This window comes from Hippoglossus hippoglossus, chromosome 1 (assembly GCF_009819705.1).
Source record: "Hippoglossus hippoglossus isolate fHipHip1 chromosome 1, fHipHip1.pri, whole genome shotgun sequence".
NCBI classification, from domain to species: Eukaryota; Metazoa; Chordata; class Actinopteri; order Pleuronectiformes; family Pleuronectidae; genus Hippoglossus; species Hippoglossus hippoglossus.
The window spans coordinates 30,579,858-30,597,443 of NC_047151.1; the positions used below are offsets into that span (position 1 = coordinate 30,579,858).

A 17,586-nucleotide genomic window follows, 5' to 3' on the forward strand; every position below is an offset into this window, starting at 1 on the left:
GACTCGACACACCTGACTGACCTAACCCGAACCTAACACTAACAGAACTTTCAATTAGAAAATTACATTAAATACAAAAACAGGTCAAGTCAATATATTAAAGGTTTTGTCAGCTGCTCAATCCCACATCCTCCAGATCAACATGATTGTTGATGTTTGTGTGAGTCAAACTCCAGTGCTTCCCCTAGTTTTTCTCCGTGTTCGGTCTCATCCACGTCCTGAAGGAAACAACAGGCTCTTTAGCTGCTAAATGTAAATTATGTTCACAAGTTGATCTCTTACTGAGTTTGTAAATGACTGTGAGAGTGAAGCAGTGTTTTCATCTCCTTACATTGACTCGCTAATCTCTGCAGGCAACTGTGATGTCACATGTTTCTTCACAATTTCCTGCAGTTGCTCTGCTGATCACTGGATCATTTACTATTTATCATCAATAACTGAGTCGGGAAAACAGCTGTGACACAGTTTAATCTCAGCTGGCAACTGTGAGTTTTGAAGGTCTCACAGCACTGCCTGAGGTTTACCTAAACGCAGCACCATAATTTTCCACAAGGGGACAATGAGGACCTCAGGGGGCGGCCATGCAATTCCAAAAATATGAAAAGTATAATGTTTATTTTGTTGTTCAAGTCTCCATGATCAGGACCAAGATGTATCCAACATTAGCAACATATATCTGTACAAGATAATTTAGTTAAGCTAGCTAAGTCAGATCAAGTGATCAGCACAAAGGTTTTTCTAATGTAAGCGACACTATTAGATTTAGAAGTCAACTTAGCTAAGTTAGCTAAGTGAGAGCTAATTAGGACCAATATTAGCGCTAATGAAAACACACATACTCCAACGCTCGCCGTATGTACATAGTTGTAAATGTTATGTTGATGGTCTGTCTTTTTCGATGTCTGTCTATGTATATGTTTCACTTGTCACTGTACTTCAACAATAAATAAATAAATATAAATATATAAATATATATATATATGTGTGTATACACACTGATAAGAAAAACATCGGACACTTAAATCACTTCAGATCTTGATGAATTGTTGTTGTGTTTCTAACATCGTAGAGAGCGACACAATGAGAACCATGTAATTTCAGGGTAAAGACTTGATGTCTGCACAGTTCAGTTTTTCGTTGTGTCACATCTGGGGAGTCAGATTAATGGAGTCCCGAGTCCAGAGCTTTCTGATGTTGATGATACTGCATCATGAACTGATTGGAGAGAAATGAGAGGCCATCAGTTCTTCATGCACTTACTTCAGCATTGAAAGACGCTCCTCACAGGACATGGAGGCTTCCTCTCTGGCCTGTAAACCAACCAGCCAATCAGAGCCTGACGTTTTTGATTGATATTCGAGTTTGATGTAGTTTATATCCATGCTAGGGGCACAGCTCTGTGGACTGCAGGGTTAGTCCAAGTCTTTTTAACTGTTACTGGATGAATTATGATGAAATTCAGATTTATCTCAGGAGGATCTGCAGCAATGATCCTCCAGCTTTTTATCCATCAACATTTTTGACAGCCTTAACTTTACTGTCTTCAGGCTAGAAACTGCCTATTTGCACAGATCAGGTAACTCTCTAGTATAAAAGAAATTATAATAACATAATGTCACAATGCCACTCAGGCAGCAGATTTTGTAAGATTGTTTGAACAGCAGTTTTATTAAATAACACTTGTTATTAATTAATTAATATTTTATTTATTTCATTCAATGTTGGAAAATGTCATATCCTGTTAAGTTTCTGCACATTTCACACTTAACCCCTAACCCGGTCTAACCCTAACCCTGCTTCCATGTGTGTAACCTTTTATTTGTTTCGGGTGAATTCAGGTATTTATTTCCTGTTCTAACACAGTCTACTCAACAGGACTTACTATAGGTTTAGCATGGACATCATGTGACTGAAATCCCAAGGTGATGTCACAGAGCGGGGCGGGGCACATGTCAATCAGAAGCTCCCCTTGGAATTACATGACAAGGTCAATAACATAACATTCTGACCAGATTTATGTTGAGGATATAAATAAGACAATGTTCCTGATTGATATCAAATTATGCTTGTGATGTATTCAAGCAACTAAATATGTGTTTAAAATTTGTTGTTTTTCCAAACATCTTTTATTTGTGCTACTTTATCAAACATGATTTGATGATCTGGGACAGTTCATTTCTCTAAATGTGGAAATATGCATTGAAAGTAAAACAAAGATAAACTAAAGAGATGATAACCCTAACCCTAATCCTATGATCAGACAGTTCATGTACACAGTCTGTCCCTGAGAGTTTAAACTGACATCATCAGTTTGCTCTGTAGAGATGATCTAAAACAAGTCTGTCCTGTGTTCTGCAGCCACTGGTTTCACCAACATGTGAAGAAGACAATGGTCCATGATGAAGAGTCTCTGACCTGAGAGGACGTTTGTTCCTTGAGTCGCCACAATAGAAAATTACTGAATGAATCATCTCTTATTGTTATTGTTGCTGTTGATTGAATTTTAATAAATCTTTCTAAATGTGATACACCTTTAATTGAATGTTTTATATCAATATTATATGTTAATATTTAAGAGGGTTCTTTATGAAATAAATTAGACTTTTAAATGTTAATAGGAATTAATGACATTTCTATAAATAATATACATTTTCTTATTCAGCTTTATGTCAATTTGTCAAAATTATTTTATTAACCCTAACCCCTAACCCCTAACCCCTTTAATTGGTAACATTGAGCTTGATATGGATAAAACAAGGTGATTTAGGCTTTTGAAATCCTAATACAAGTGTCTCAGATGATCAAATTCAGGCAAAATTGCCTTTTTTGGCACAAAGAACCCTAAAAGCTGTGCCAGGTCTCCTCTGAGTGTGATATCTCCATTGCTCCGGTGTGGTTAAATGATTACAGAAAGGTAAAATATGTTGACCTAATGTGTAAAACAGATATTCGAAGAAGTAAAGATTTCAAAAACCAGGTGAACCGATCTGAGTCTAATCATTCAGCCACTAAACATGAAGCAATAACTGCATGTATTGCATGTACAGTATATCAGCAGATGCCTTTTTGCTGCATCCAGAACCCAAACACTAAAAATTAGCTGCAACACAGTTTATATGTGACCTGAAATCCAGTCCTTACAGTCAGGTGATTGACAGCTGAATATCAGCAGCAGGTAGGTGATGGCTTTAAAGCCAGTCTTCAATTAAAAACACTAAAAGAACAAACTCTATATCTATGCGTGTCAGGTCTGTTGTCCTGAACACATGGTACAAACAATTTTAGTCTAACATTCGTTTGAGGTCCTATCAGCACCAACTGAGTCCGCCGCCATCTGCAGAACAAGCCGCGGAGCATCAGGATGAAAAGCTGCTCAGTTTTCTTGTGACATGTTCGTGTCTCTGGGGTTCGAGTCCTTCAGCTCCATCTTTGCATCTTCCCCTACGTCTCTCTGCCGGTGTCTGAAAAACACAGATGATAATTTGAATGTAAAATCTAAAACTCAAAGCACCTGTCTCTTTTTAATTGCAGCCGTTGAACCAACTTATTTGAAATCTGTATACTTGTTTAAAGGGAAATATACTAACTCAAATTCCATAGTCGAAGAATATATATATATGTGCTAACTTTAACGCAAACCCTAACCCTTTACCCGCATGTATGTATTTTGTATTTATGTTGGGTGAGATTAACTAAACTAAATGTTACTATACAGAGACTGTTGAGAATTCTTGACTGTGACTGGTTGGATTAATTTTAAGTTACTATACAGTGTGAGAGAGGAAACAGTTCTAAATAAAAGCACCCAACCTGGCTGATACATACAAAGCATAGACTGTAAATGAAGTTGGATGACATAACAGCTCACAAAACTGAATCCAAAGCATCTTCATTTCCCCCTGGTGGCTCGCAGCAGTATGTCCTCCATGTTAGTTGATTGTACATGGACAAATCAGAGTCTTTGCAGTGGTGATTGTGGAGTGGAGCTGTGGTATCGAGGCCCCTCCCATACGCTCTCTCGACCAATCCTCAGTCAGTCTCATCCATCAATCATGACGTCTCAGCCTGTTTTTATATCATCAAAAAACTGATTCAAACCAAACTGATCAGAAACACTTGAACAAACATCAGTGAGATAAGAACGACCTTAAATGACAGAAACGATCTTTAACATCTACTTTTTTAGTTTGGTGCATGTCCCATCTGCTAATATGGAGGAGGAGGGGTTTATGACCTATGCTGCAGCCAGACACCAGGGGGAAATGGAGCTGCTTCAGCTTTTGGGAGACATCGTGTCGTCCATCTGTCTTTACAGTGAATAGTTAGCCACGTCTCTGGCCAATGAGAGTTTAGTCAAATGATGGACTGTAGCCCTAGTTTAACCATTAAACATCTGATGTCTTCAGATCAGCTCTGGTGACTGGTTAGGACGAGTCCTGGCTGGCTCTTCCGATGCGTACCTTCCCTCTTCAACATCCATGATGTTTTCGGGTAAACGGACATTAAGCGTCTCTGGGAGCAGGAAGACCAAGCTGCCACTGACAATTCCAGTCCCGGCGAAGATCAGTGGCGGCAAAAGAAGCCAGACGTCCTCCAGCAGCATGATCATGGGAGCCAGGGCGCTTCCGATCCGACAGAGACAGGAAGTGTAGCCCAAACCACACTGCCTGTCCAACAAACACAACCAGCATCAGGTTTAATGTCTCAGAGTCTCAGTCACATTCACCACCTGAAAAATGTGGCTCCAACATTTCTAACACTCGACACCCTCCTATGATATTTCCTGAAGCTGCTGCTGTCATCCCGTGCCACCCACAAGACAAACCTTACATTTTTAGCTTTGGTGCATCACCAGTGTGTGTGTAGTGAAGTGTGCTGCTCCTCAGAGATGCTAGATTGGTTAAAGACAAATGTTTGGATCTACATCAAGGCTACGTCCTCATATGTTTATGTTTTAAAAGTCATCACTCTTACACCTGGTGGAGTTTTCCAGCCTCTAATTCTTTTGTAGACTTTCAATGATGGTGTCGTTATAGTTTGAAAACTCCAGGTTGTGTTTGATTGAGATGCCCATGTTCTCTCCCTGATTGGTTCTTATCAGTCACATGACTCGACTACCAGCGGTGAATACAAAGCGTCGCTAACACTTCCTGTCAGTAACAGTTCCACCTTGTCGTCGCTCCAAGAAAAGAAATCCCTGCTCTTACTTTTCACCATCAGAGTTAAAACACTTATCGATTTAAAACACGTCAGTGAGGACAGAGCCTTAGCCTTACCCTTGGCTGAAGTGTGTAAAAACTATAAATATATATGACATTTTTAAATAAAAAGATGTATTATTTTATATGATTTATTATTGTCTTTATCTCATTTTCCAGGTGCAGGTTTTACCTAAGGATTGTTGGGTAGAGTTCTGCTGAGTAGAGGAACGCAGTGGTGAAAGCCGCCTCAGAGAAACCCTTCGCTACCACAGCGATACAGGTGCGAAGCACAGAGAACTCTGAAAGAGAAGCAGGTCGAGCAGATGGATGTAAGTTTATTTCATTAAGCTAAAAATGTCTCATTCACTGTACTTGAAGTGATGTAACCTAAAGGTATGGCTGTGTTTATTCCTATTAGGGTTCCAGTTATGATCAGAAACCACGCCTGGCCATTCCTGCGGCCGATCCAGTTCAGGACGAAGAAGCAGAGGATTTTGGCGGGAGCTTCAATGGCGCCATAAATAAACTGTGTGAGGTAGATACTGACGCCGAAACCTGAGATCCTGAAGCTTATACCATAGTACAGGAAGGCAACAGCAAACCTGGGGGTAGAGCAGCACAGTCAGTGTTAGTGCAGCCTAGTGGTCTACAGCAGGCGACATTTTCAAAACCCTGATTTTTGTACCAGAATAATCCGGAACAGAGGGTGATCTTCCTCAGCTGCGGAGTTTTGACCAAATCCAGGTACGAGGGATTCTTCTCAGCCCCTTCAGACACTGTCACCTTCCCCAAAGCCTAAAACAATCACAGTCAAACATTGAGACTTTATATTGAGTTGTAATCATCACTTATCTGTTGTAACAAGCATGTAACAAGCATGCTGCCTCCATGTTAAGAGTCCAGATTAATGCCTCCTGCAGTTCTACATTTTCCGGGTTGAACAAAATGTTTCCTCTAAACGTGTCGATGAGCCTCGAGGCTGGTTTCCTTTTGTTAGGTGTGTGAGAGGTAATGTGTATATAAACCCCGCCTTATTAAAAAGACAGTGACGTGATGGATTGTAAAGTTGTCACATTCACACAACATCAACTGAAGATGTTAGAAGACGTGAATGTATTTAAAGGGGACATAGCATGCAAATTCCACTTTGTTAGTGCTTCTACAGGTTAATGTGGGTATCTGGCTCATGTCTACCAACCCAAAAAGTGTGGGGAAAAAACACTCGCGCCGTTCCCAAGCACGCAGCCGGGCTGTTCACACGGGACGAGCATTTCTCCGCTGGTCAGCCCGCGATTCACTCACATGTGGCATTTGTCTGGATCGTTGGGACCGGGAGGCTGCAGCAGCTGCTCGGGAGCGACCGCTCGCTCTCCCGTGCGTGACCTGGAATTTGTGTCAGCGCCACGCAGCCAACAGTGTGGAAGACTTCCGCAGTGTTCAGCGCTACTGTAACCCCCGAACCCCGACATTCAACGGGTACAACAACAAGCGGAGAAAGCAGAATCGCGGGCTGACCTTATATATACAGTCTATGGGGCTGACCAGCGGAGAAATGCTCGTCCCGTGTGAACAGCCAGGCGGCTGCGCACTGGAGAACGGCGCTGCGCTGCCTCGCAGCGGTCTTCCACACTGCCAGCTGTGTGGAAGACTTCCGCAGTGTTCAGCTCTACTGTACGCCGGGTTACAGTAGTTACGCCGGGTTACAGTAGTTCCGCCGGGGTACAGTAGTTACGCCGGGTTACAGTAGTTACGCCGGGTTACAGTAGTTCCGCCGGGGTACAGTAGTTACGCCGGGTTACAGTAGTTACGCCGGGGTACACCGGACGCGGAAGCGCCGCAGCGAGGCAGCGCAGCGCCGTTCTCCAGCACGCAGCCGCCTGGCTGTTCACACGGGACGTGCATTTCTCCGCTGGTCAGCCCCATAGACTGCATATATAAGGTCAGCCCGCGATTCTGCTTTCTCCGCTTGTTGTTGTACCCGTTGAATGTCGGGGTTCGGGGGTAAATGATGGTCTTCATAGCCCCCCCCCCCCCCCCCCCCCCTCTCTTTCTCTCTCTGTCTGTCTGCTTGTGTGCTTGTAGTGGGGGGGCAGAGGGGGACATTTAATTATGTGATTGGGAAAATTAAAACTCCAGGACAACAGAAGGGGAATACAAAGTATGGGATGCATATTTGATAATTTATATCATATAAAATATGTAATTTATATCGTTTAAAATCATGGGGGGAGAGGGGGAGGGGGGAGCTGGCTCATTAGCATTTAAAGGAACAGGCACTCAAAACAGGTCACTCTGTGGAGGGCTGTTTTATACAGGGTAAAAAGCTGTTTTATATGATCCTTGTGGTATTTTGACCAAAGTATGTTACAGACATTTCATTAAGACCCCAAGGAACCATATCAACTAGTGGTACAATGGGCATGCTATGTCCCCTTTAAGAATTAAGTTATTTGATAAGATCATAGTTATTTAATCAAAGCATTTTTTCATTAAACACATATTTAAACTAATTTCATCTACCTTCCAGATCTCTCCCAGAAGAACATGAAAAAGGGACCTTCTCAGCTGTCGTAGTAGAAACACAAGATTGTTCAATGCTCCACCTTTTACATTGAAATTAATGTTTTGTCCACACTGTTTAAGCTTAGAGTTCAGTCTGTTCTGATTGGCCCACTGGCCCAGTTTGTTGTGATAGGTCAACAGCTTCCAGCCATTTAGTAATGTCAGCCCCAGCCTGGCTTTGATAGGGGGCGTGTCAGACTTGATGTGCATTATGGAAAGTCCTCAGGTCGACAGAAACTGTATTCCGTCAAATTAATGCTAAATAACTGTGCAGCCAAACAATATAGAAGAAATTTATATTTATTCAAACTTGGACGTTTAAGTGAGATTAATCAATAAAATTTTTGTGTCGCCCATATTTACAAATCAGTTTGTCTCAGATCTTAACAAGGTGCGACATCATCTGTTCTTAAACATCAACCACAACAAATTTAGAAACCTCAGAGGGAGCAACATGTGGGAAAAACAGGTCTTAGTACAAGAAGTCATTTTTTTCAACTTCATCTTTTCATCTTCACACCTAATAATTGGTTGATGGTTTATTGCAAATGTAAACAAGACAGATTGATTAACTTCAACACTGAGTTAATATTGACTTTGAGCCACAGTCGTTGAATCAGCTGTACCTCAGTGTTCAGTTTGGTCGTGTTCTTGCCGTTCATCGTAGCACACTGAACCAGATACTTCTGCGCTTCCTCCACTCTGCCATTGGCCAGAAGCCAGCGAGCCGACTCAGGCAGCCACCTGGATACATGCAGATGCTTTTAAAAACACAGATATTTGGTGTCAATGTGGAGCCTCAAAACTCCTCCTCATATCCGCCTTACCACCAGGAGATGATGGCAATGATGCAGGGCGCCGTCACCGCCAGCGTCAGGTGTCTCCAGTCTCGAATGAAGTAGGCCAGCAGTGCCAGGAACATGTTCCCCACGCTCCAAGACAAACTCATGACAGTGCCAGTGAACGTACGGTGCTTCACGTCAGTCCACTCAATACCTGAGCAGGTAGACAGCGATACAGACATGAAGTCAGTACAGATGTTGTTCAGGTTAGATTACTCCCTTTGGTCATGAAGAACAGATCCATGATAATAATGAACTGCGAACATGTGTGCTCTCAGCATGAAGACCAGTATTATGAGTGCTCAGTGTGATGGTGATAAAATAAAACCTTTTTGTGGTTAAGAGATGGGAGATCAACATTCAGCAGTGCTGTTTCACAGCTAAGCGTGGTGGCTCTCGCGAGGTAAAGGGTTGTCGCGAGTGTTTGAGCTCAGAGAGGAAATTCGGGTGTTTTTGTTGGAGGAGAGAATGAATGAAGTTGCAAGCAAGTTTAGTGATGAACTATTTCTGATGAAACTGGCCTACCTCAGCGATGTATGTAAAGCTGAATGAATTAAATCTTCAGCTTCAAGACAGAGACCAGCACCTTCCACACCTGGCTGACAAGATCAGTGCATTCACCCGAAAGCTTGAGATGTGGGCAGGCAACTTGATCAAGGAAATACTGATTCCTTTGAGAATGCTGAGTTTGCTGAAAAAAGTGCTACTGGAGCACCACAGTGATTCCATGTCTTAAGGAGCACATCTCTTCCCTGAGAGGATTCTTTCAAATGTACTTCCCAAACAACAGCGCTCAGTATGACTGGGTGAGAGATCCATTCAATGCATCACCACCTGCTGATTTCAGCTCTACTGAAGAGGACCAGCTCATTGAGATGATGTCTGACTCCACCCTGAGGCTGAGATTTACAGCACAGACACTGAGTGAATTCTGGCTTGGTGTGGAGAGGGAGCATCCACTCATAGGGCAGAGGGCTGTGGGGATTCTGCTTCCCTTTACCACATCCTATCTCTGTGAGATGGGCTTTTCTGCTGTTGCCTCACTGAAAACAAAGTACAGATCTAGGCTCAACATTGAACTTGACTTAAGAGTTTCATTATCAAGCCTGCAACCCTGTTTTGAAAAGATGTGCAGTGCAAAACAGTCTCATTGCAGCCACTAATACAGATGATAAGACTTGAGTTCTCACATCGTGACTTGCCCATCTTTCTTGCCTAGTATCTGCATATGTTCTTTTTGGTTACAGATTGAACTTTATCAACTTTGTAACAAAGTGATTATAATTTAACATATTTTTTCTCTGTTTTTGAAAAAGTACAGACTGATGAAGCAAAGAAAAGTTTATTATTTGCAATCCGAAAAAATGTGAATGTAATGTTCATGTGTATGTTATCTCAATACACAAGTTAAACTTGGCCCATTTTGTCATGATTTTGTTGGGGGAGGGGCGCGGGTGGGGCATGAAAAATATTCTCTCTCCAAAGTGGGGCGTGATTGAAAAAGTTTGAGAACCACTGGGTTAAAGCTACAACTCCAGGAGGCCTTTATATGTGGGCATGATACATGGGTTTATCAATTTGTGTGCATCTAGGTGAAACATGCCACGTGGCAACCATTTGTGTTGTTGTTCTGCAGTGAGTTGTTGATCTCTTACCGAGGACAACTCCGATGATTGACAGCCCGCTGAGGGCCACACCACACAGCGCTCTGGACAGGGCGAACATGATGTAGGAGGTGGAGAAGGCCGAAGTGAATCCCAGCATGGTGGCAGCAATTAAAGCCACCAGAAGCATTGACTTACGACCAAACCTGCAAGATAAACAGTTTATAGAGCTTTTGAACACATCACATGGACTTCATGTGCACATAAAGTTTTGCTTAGAAGTATTTCCACTCCAAGTTTTTACCCCCAGCACTTGGAGGAAATCTCTTCCATGTTGACTTAAAAGCTGAATTAAAGTTCAATCTTGAACTTTAAGGTGCCATCTTTAAGTTTTGCTGTTGATACATGGCTGTTAGCCCTATGTCTATTTTCTGGTTCCAAGAGAAGAGGTTATAATGTGTCCACTGAGCAGCGCTACTTCCTCAGGACAGATTGGACGCCACAAACAGTCCATATCACTAACTGATGAGACGGGCCAGAGCTAGCTGGTTAGCATGCTAACTTCAGTGATGAAAAGAAAAACAACAGTTAAAGGAATGAAGTTTGATGCTGAACTCATCTTTCTGAAAAGTAAACAGTTTCTTTTATGAAACACCATTTCAAATGGTGTCTTGTTTAGATTTTTTGTTGGAAATTAAATCAATAAATCATTGATTCAATTAATCATCATCATCGGTTTTACTTTGTATGTTTAAAACACATTTATGTATTTGTATTTCCTGTTATATGTTAACTAAATAAACTAAATGAAATTAAACTTAATTGTTAGCCTGTGTGGCTGCTAATTGTGCATTCATGTGTTGTTGTAATATGTCAGAACAACAACTTGTAATCTTTGTGTGTTGCAGAGTTCCTGACCTCATTACTTATAAACTAATTAACATAATTTTACAATTGGCTCTAAATGGACGCATTTAACGTAACATTTACTAACACTACATGACTGCCTATGTCGTACCGCAATATTCCATTTGGAGTGAGCAATAGTGATAGTAACTTACAAACAGCCAATTTGTATTTGCTTTGTTTGATCAAGAGCTCCAGAATCCGCCACTCAATGAACCTTTAAAAAGTTTAATCTACGGCTGTTTCCTAAGACAACATTTAAACTCTACTGTAGATTCAGAATTATGACGTTGAAATTCATAACAAATGGGGAAAGTCCATCTGCTGATGGTGATCATGTGATTGGATCAAAATCCCCAGTACAACGGACTTTGAAGAGGCCTTTTCTCTCTTGTCTGCCAAAGATGAGTGTTTGCATTAAGACTGTGACACAAAAATCTTCATCATATAAAATGCAAATTAACAAAGAATGTGGATGTCAAGAAATGGTTCTGAGATTCTGCCTTTACCAGATCGAGGAGCAGCTCCTGTGAATACTTGATTAACTTTATCAACAATCATCATGATCTTGTTATTTTGTCCCAGACTCCCACGGACCAAACTGAGCATTTAATTTGAGCAATGAGGGAATATTGTCGGTAATGAGTGTGTGTGTGTGTGTGTGTGTGTGTGTGTGTGTGTGTGTGTGTGTGTGTGTGTGTGTGTGTTAGTTGCAATCAATGTGCTTATTAGATAACTGACATTTTGGGCTTATTCAATATAGAGTCACATGCAGAAACTGGAGTTGTTACAACACACACTCGTTTGAAGAAAAAATTCCAGTATTAGAATGAATCAGTAGAGAGTTTTGCTGCCTTGCTCAGAAGAAAGAATGTGAGAAGAAATGTCCATTTCGATGCAACTGCTAAAAAGTTGTATGAAATCTGGCAGTTTTAATTATCAAGATCTAGTGAAAATCTAACACATCCACTGTACTAAGGCTGTGTGATTTGATCTTTACAGTCATCAACGCAATCACACAAGGGAGGAACAGCAAAGGATGCAGCCTGAAATCTAGTGTTACTGTTGCTGATATCACAGATGTCAACCACTCGTCACATTAATAAGATGAGTTATAAGAGTGTTACAGGCTCTAATCATCAAAAAACACATCACTTTCTTCACATTGCAGCTCTTCTTTTCAGAGAGGGCCGGTGCAAGTGCGTGAAGTCTTGATACTCTTGTATTTTTCACAGTCGTGCTACAGTGGTTGTGTCATAAACAAAACTTCCCTCCATCTTCATGGGTCACATGACCAGAGGAGTGTGAGGGTTCAAGACATTGTGAACTCACCTGTCGGAGAGCTGTCCAAAGAGAATGGCTCCAAACGTGACCCCGAGGAAGAAGTATGTGGCGAGAGCTTGATTCAGCCGTTTGTTGTCACACACCAGATCCCACTGTGGAGAGACGGTTAAAGTCAGTGACTGTACATCAGCTGACCGTGATGCGCCCGTGCTTTTATGTCGACAACACTCTCTGAGAATTGAAGTTTGTAATAACGTGACCTTTATTTGCTTGTCTCTAACTCAGCTGTCAGTTTTGTGTAAAAACTGTATCAACTATGTGTTTAAAGAGAGATGTTTTCTTGAAGCACCATCTAGTGGACATTAGTTGGACTGCAGCTTAAGAGGCTTTTGCTTCCAAAATCGAGTCTTGATTTTGTGATGGTCACTACATTGTTATCAAATCTGTTTAATGTCAGGGAAACTTCCTGGTCTGGTGTCATGCTGGTTTTCACTCACATTAACTAACATGTTGTTTAAGCTACAATAAATATGAGTTCAATTTTACATCAGTGATTAATAAACATTTTCTAGAATGATATAAAACCCTAACCCTATAATTCAAATTCAAGAGGAGATGAGAATACAATTCTTGAATAGGATTTAAAAATTAAAATACTCGTTAGTTCAACAGAGTTCATGTAGCATCTCCTCACCTCTGTAGCGGTTGTGGAGCTAAACTGCGACCTGTCGTAGATCCATCCATGTTGACAAGGTGCTGTCCTGTTTCCCTGGCTGAGGTCGAAGGTCAGCGGGGGGTCATAGACTCTACAGGAGCTGAGAGAGCTTTCATCCTGATGGGGGATCCTGAGGGCTAGCACTTCGGGGGCCGGGTTGGTGTCCTCCAGGGTCCCAAGGGCACAGCGGTGTGGAGGAGTGGCAGAGATGAAGTTGTGCAGGAGAAAGTGGAGGGGGAGGATGGCTCGGGGGAGGCAGAGGAGAAACAGCACCAGGAACTGGAACTTGGAGAAGCCGCCAACTTCATCCAGGATCTCGTCAAACCTCATGGTGACAAGATGGAAGAACTGAGATCTGCGTCTGAGGAGTCACTCTGTGTTAGAGGAGCATTCATCGAATCGCTGTGTCTCTCTCTCTCACTTTCTGTCTCCGACTGCACAGAATCAGCTTCTTATAGAGAGAGAAAGGGAGGTACTTGGCTGTGTGTGTGTCTGTGTGTGAACAGATCATTTCTCTTTGCATCAGCTCAGTCACGCTTGTGTCACAACACACCGCAGATGGAGTATTAAGACTGACAGTTTTCTTGGTGCAGCCGCGGGATTCAAACTTTAACAAACCGCTCTGAGTCTTTGTGTTTTTTTAGTTGTTATTGTTAAATAACTGCAGGGACTGTTATAAAAGCTCCCCCTGTTGGTGATATCATGGATATTTCCACTTTTGTTCCAGAACATAAACTGTAATTTAAAATAAATTAGATACGGATGCTACCATCTTGTGATGATGACGTCATTTGCAGTCACAGACTCACACTGACGACGTCTCGTACTGGTCTCATGTGCTTTGGAGCTGACCAATAAGAGTTCACGTGATAGACTGCAGCTTTAGTTCATCGATTATTAGACCAGTGTCAAATCTGATAGGACGTCTTTAGATCAGCTCTGACTGGTCAGGACGAGTCTTGGCTATTTCTTCTGTTGCGTAAATTTCCTCCTTAACCTCCATGATGATTTCGGGCAAATGGACATCAAGCATCTCTGAGAGCAGGAAGACCAAGCTGCCGCTGACGATTCCAGTCGCTGCAAAGATAAGAAATAAGTCTATTTAGATTCTTTATTTTGGTCCATATCCCATCTACTAACATGGAGGAGGAGATGTTTTCATCCTATAATGCAGCCAGCCACCAGGGGGCCATTTAGATGGACTGGCTTCGCTTTTGGATGCTGTCATGTCGTTGATATTTAATTACAGGGTTATGGTTAGGAATCTAATGAATCAGAGAAGGAAATGTCAAGACTGATGATAAACATCATTTCCAAAAGTTTCATTGTATTCTCGTCCAGACTTAAGGGTTAGTGTTTTTCAACATTTTCAAAACTTTAAGTTTGAGGGACTCAAAACCTCCAGGGGTCTCATTTATAACCGTTGTGACACACAAAGCGGGGCCTGAAACGTGCGTACGCTACTTCTCACGCAAACGTTGGGATTTGTAAAAACAAACTTGACGGGAAAATTTGCACGTTGAACGTTTTGGAGACGGGAAATTGGCGGTGCAGACGTGAGGTGGTGACCTGAAGCAGATTATTGATCCACTTCATCATTTACATTAAAACCAACAGCTTTAGTTGTGCTCGCGCGACATATCTGTTCCACAAGAATCTTTTAATTAAAAAATATATAAAACAACTTACAGCAAATTACGTTCAGATTCCATTAAACAGCGGAGTTACAGAGCTGAGTCATTAATAGGTTTTAATAATATCTTCTAACACTGTGCGTGTATCATCAAATCACTGCAGTGAACGGGACTGAGCCGTCAGAGCACAGAGCGACCTGGAGATCACTTACAAGAAATGAAGAAACGTTCCAAATAGTATCCCAAAGTGGAGGTAAGGATCCACTGATGTGAGGTAATCGGTCCGAAGGGGTTGGGGGTATATATTGCTCGTTGCTCCCTCACTGCGAGCTAAACACAACAAAATCACGACTTTTTGCTGTCCTGGCTCCTAAACGGTGGAATGAGCTCCCCAGTGACATCAGAAAGTCTACACATCTTCCGCCGCAAACAAAAAAAACACCTCTTCCGACTACACCTTGAATAAATGTTGAAACGAACAATTTACTAGCACTTAAAAGGTACTTACTTAGAGCACTTTGTAGTTTGTCTTTCTTGAAAAAAATGTACTTTCTTGATTCTTGTTGTTCTGGGTTTGTACCCTCATGGTTGATGCACTTATTGTAAGTGGCTTTGGATAAAAGCGTGAGCTAAAAAAAATGAAATGTAAAAATGTAAATGTAAATACTGCCATGACACTGGTGCGTGATGCTGCGTGATGGATGCACACGAATGGAAGGATGAGGAGGAAACGAGAGTTCAGCGATGTCTGATCAGCTGATATAGATTCTACTGATCTGTGATCTCTGAGCTGAACTGGGTCCAGTATCACACAGATCGACCGACGGAACCGAACCATCCCAGTACAAACACAAGCATATAATAATAATTCTGTTAAATTCTATAGATTGAGGTCACCACAGCTGTCTCTGACTTTAATAATCCTGCAGTTTTGGATGATTAAAACACGAACAGGAGATACAACAAGTTCCCTCATATTCTGAGAGGGTGTATTTTTATGCCCCCACCTTTGAATTAGATTTTGTTTAAATTTCAGGCTCCGTTCTTTCTATCGTCTTCACTCTCACTCCCCGTATTATCCACAGCAGCAGCAGAGTATCAGTGTATTTTATTTATTAGTGACAGCACTGCTGTCCCATAAATCGTCTCTTCACCCCCACCTCACTAACAAACACCTCGATGTCAGTGTCAGAAAGTTTCACTTCCTCTTCTCATCGCTTGATGCCGTGACTCCGTCAGGACTCACGGTGGAAACCCATTGGTCAGCAGCATAATTTAATATTCATGACGTGCTTTGCATTGACCATTTATGGTTGAAAGTGGGCGTGTGGAGGGCGGATTTGAAGGCAGATCCACGTATGAACGTTTCCAGGTGGACTGTGATTTATAAAGGGAACATTGCGTTCAGGTGTGCGTACGTACACTTTTAGTATGAATCCCACGCACTGTTTTATAAATGAGACCCCAGAGCAGTGGGATCAGAGTATCTTTAGCAAAAGTGTTGCATGATAAAACAGTGTTAATGTCTCAGTTGTGTTAATGAACATCACACATGAACTTTTGGTCTTTTTGGATTTGGAGGATTTAAAAGAGATGATAAAAATCAAATGTGGAATTGAATTTACACCATGTACGAGTTATTTCAATCAGAGCTCTGTCATGTGCACACAGTGAATGTGGTGAAGGTTGCAACAGATTTCTGCTTCGATAACCTCAGTCATGTGAATAAATCTCACATCCCCAGAGTAATTCATTTTAATCCAATATTCCTTTATCACATTAATACAACTTCAAACTCACACAGAGTCCTCGATTCTGCTGTTGTTGATGCATTTATAATGATCCTGAGATCTGCGAGTTATGCTTAATATCTTCGAGTTGTTTTCGTGGTGGATCAAGATCTTTGCACTCATTGATCAGCATCTGTTCCTGTGGCTGAACCTCAGGTCATCTCCATGGACGATGTTTCGCTGTATCAGTTCAGGCTTCTCAGAGTGAAATGCATCTTCCTCTCTTAATCGCTAATCGACCATGACATCATGCTGAAATATGTCTATCTTTGTGTATCCTGTTAGCTATGGAATTTATTCTGCTAATATTTTTTACTGGTTTCATTTCAAAGCTGCTGGGGCTCTGATATGAACAAAAAAACATCTTCATGTTTATATTTTAATTAATCTTATTTTAATGAATTTTCTTAATTTAAGAAAACAGAAAGGAAAAACTAATATGTTGTAAATGTAAAATTTCAAGAAAGCAAAGCAACATCAGGTTTTAGATGAGTTTTTCTTATTTAATTATTTAAAAGTTCACGTTGCTCCACAGGCATCAGCGTGGGACAATCACAACACACCACAAACTCAAGAAAAGAGAAAGTGGGTAAAAACATAGTTTTTGTGATATTTATAAACAAAAGCATATTCAGCCTTCGCCTTGTTTTTTTGTTTGTATCTGCCATCCTGGAGGCAACAGTTAAAAAATAGGAATCCCTGATACCATGATGACAATCGTCTGCTCCACAGATTCCCAGTTTCATTTATATCAAATGTCTTGGTTTCATCAGGAAGTGAAACAGAAACTGAGTCATAGACTCGAGTGCATCATTCTCTCCACATCAGATTTTATAAAATTTACAACAATTTAACGATGTAAAAAAAAAATCAACATACACACAAGTTAAAGATAGCAGATGAGCTTCAGCTGCTTTTAAACATTAGATGATCCTCAGAGAGAAAGTTAGGAGAAAGTTTTAGTTGCCTCCACCAGGGAGGCTTCACCACTGGCTGTGCGTCAGCATTTTTTGTTTGTTTGTTAGCAGCATTCCACAAAATCTACTGA

General features: G+C 41.4%; 1 protein-coding gene across 1 annotated transcript; it reads right to left on the reverse strand.

Annotated features, from left to right (window-relative positions):
- Positions 1 to 3,089: 3,089 nt before the first annotated feature.
- On the reverse strand, positions 3,090 to 13,461 carry slc22a7a (solute carrier family 22 member 7a). The gene is made up of 10 exons (XM_034587257.1): positions 13,094 to 13,461; positions 12,448 to 12,551; positions 10,261 to 10,415; positions 8,591 to 8,759; positions 8,390 to 8,507; positions 5,887 to 5,996; positions 5,589 to 5,803; positions 5,392 to 5,500; positions 4,461 to 4,667; positions 3,090 to 3,461 (listed from the first exon to the last, which is right to left on the reverse strand). Exons 1-10 carry the CDS (start codon positions 13,442 to 13,444, stop codon positions 3,374 to 3,376), a joined length of 1,626 nt encoding a protein of 541 aa, XP_034443148.1. The 5' UTR covers positions 13,445 to 13,461; the 3' UTR covers positions 3,090 to 3,373.
- Between the last annotated feature and the right edge of the window lie 4,125 nt (positions 13,462 to 17,586).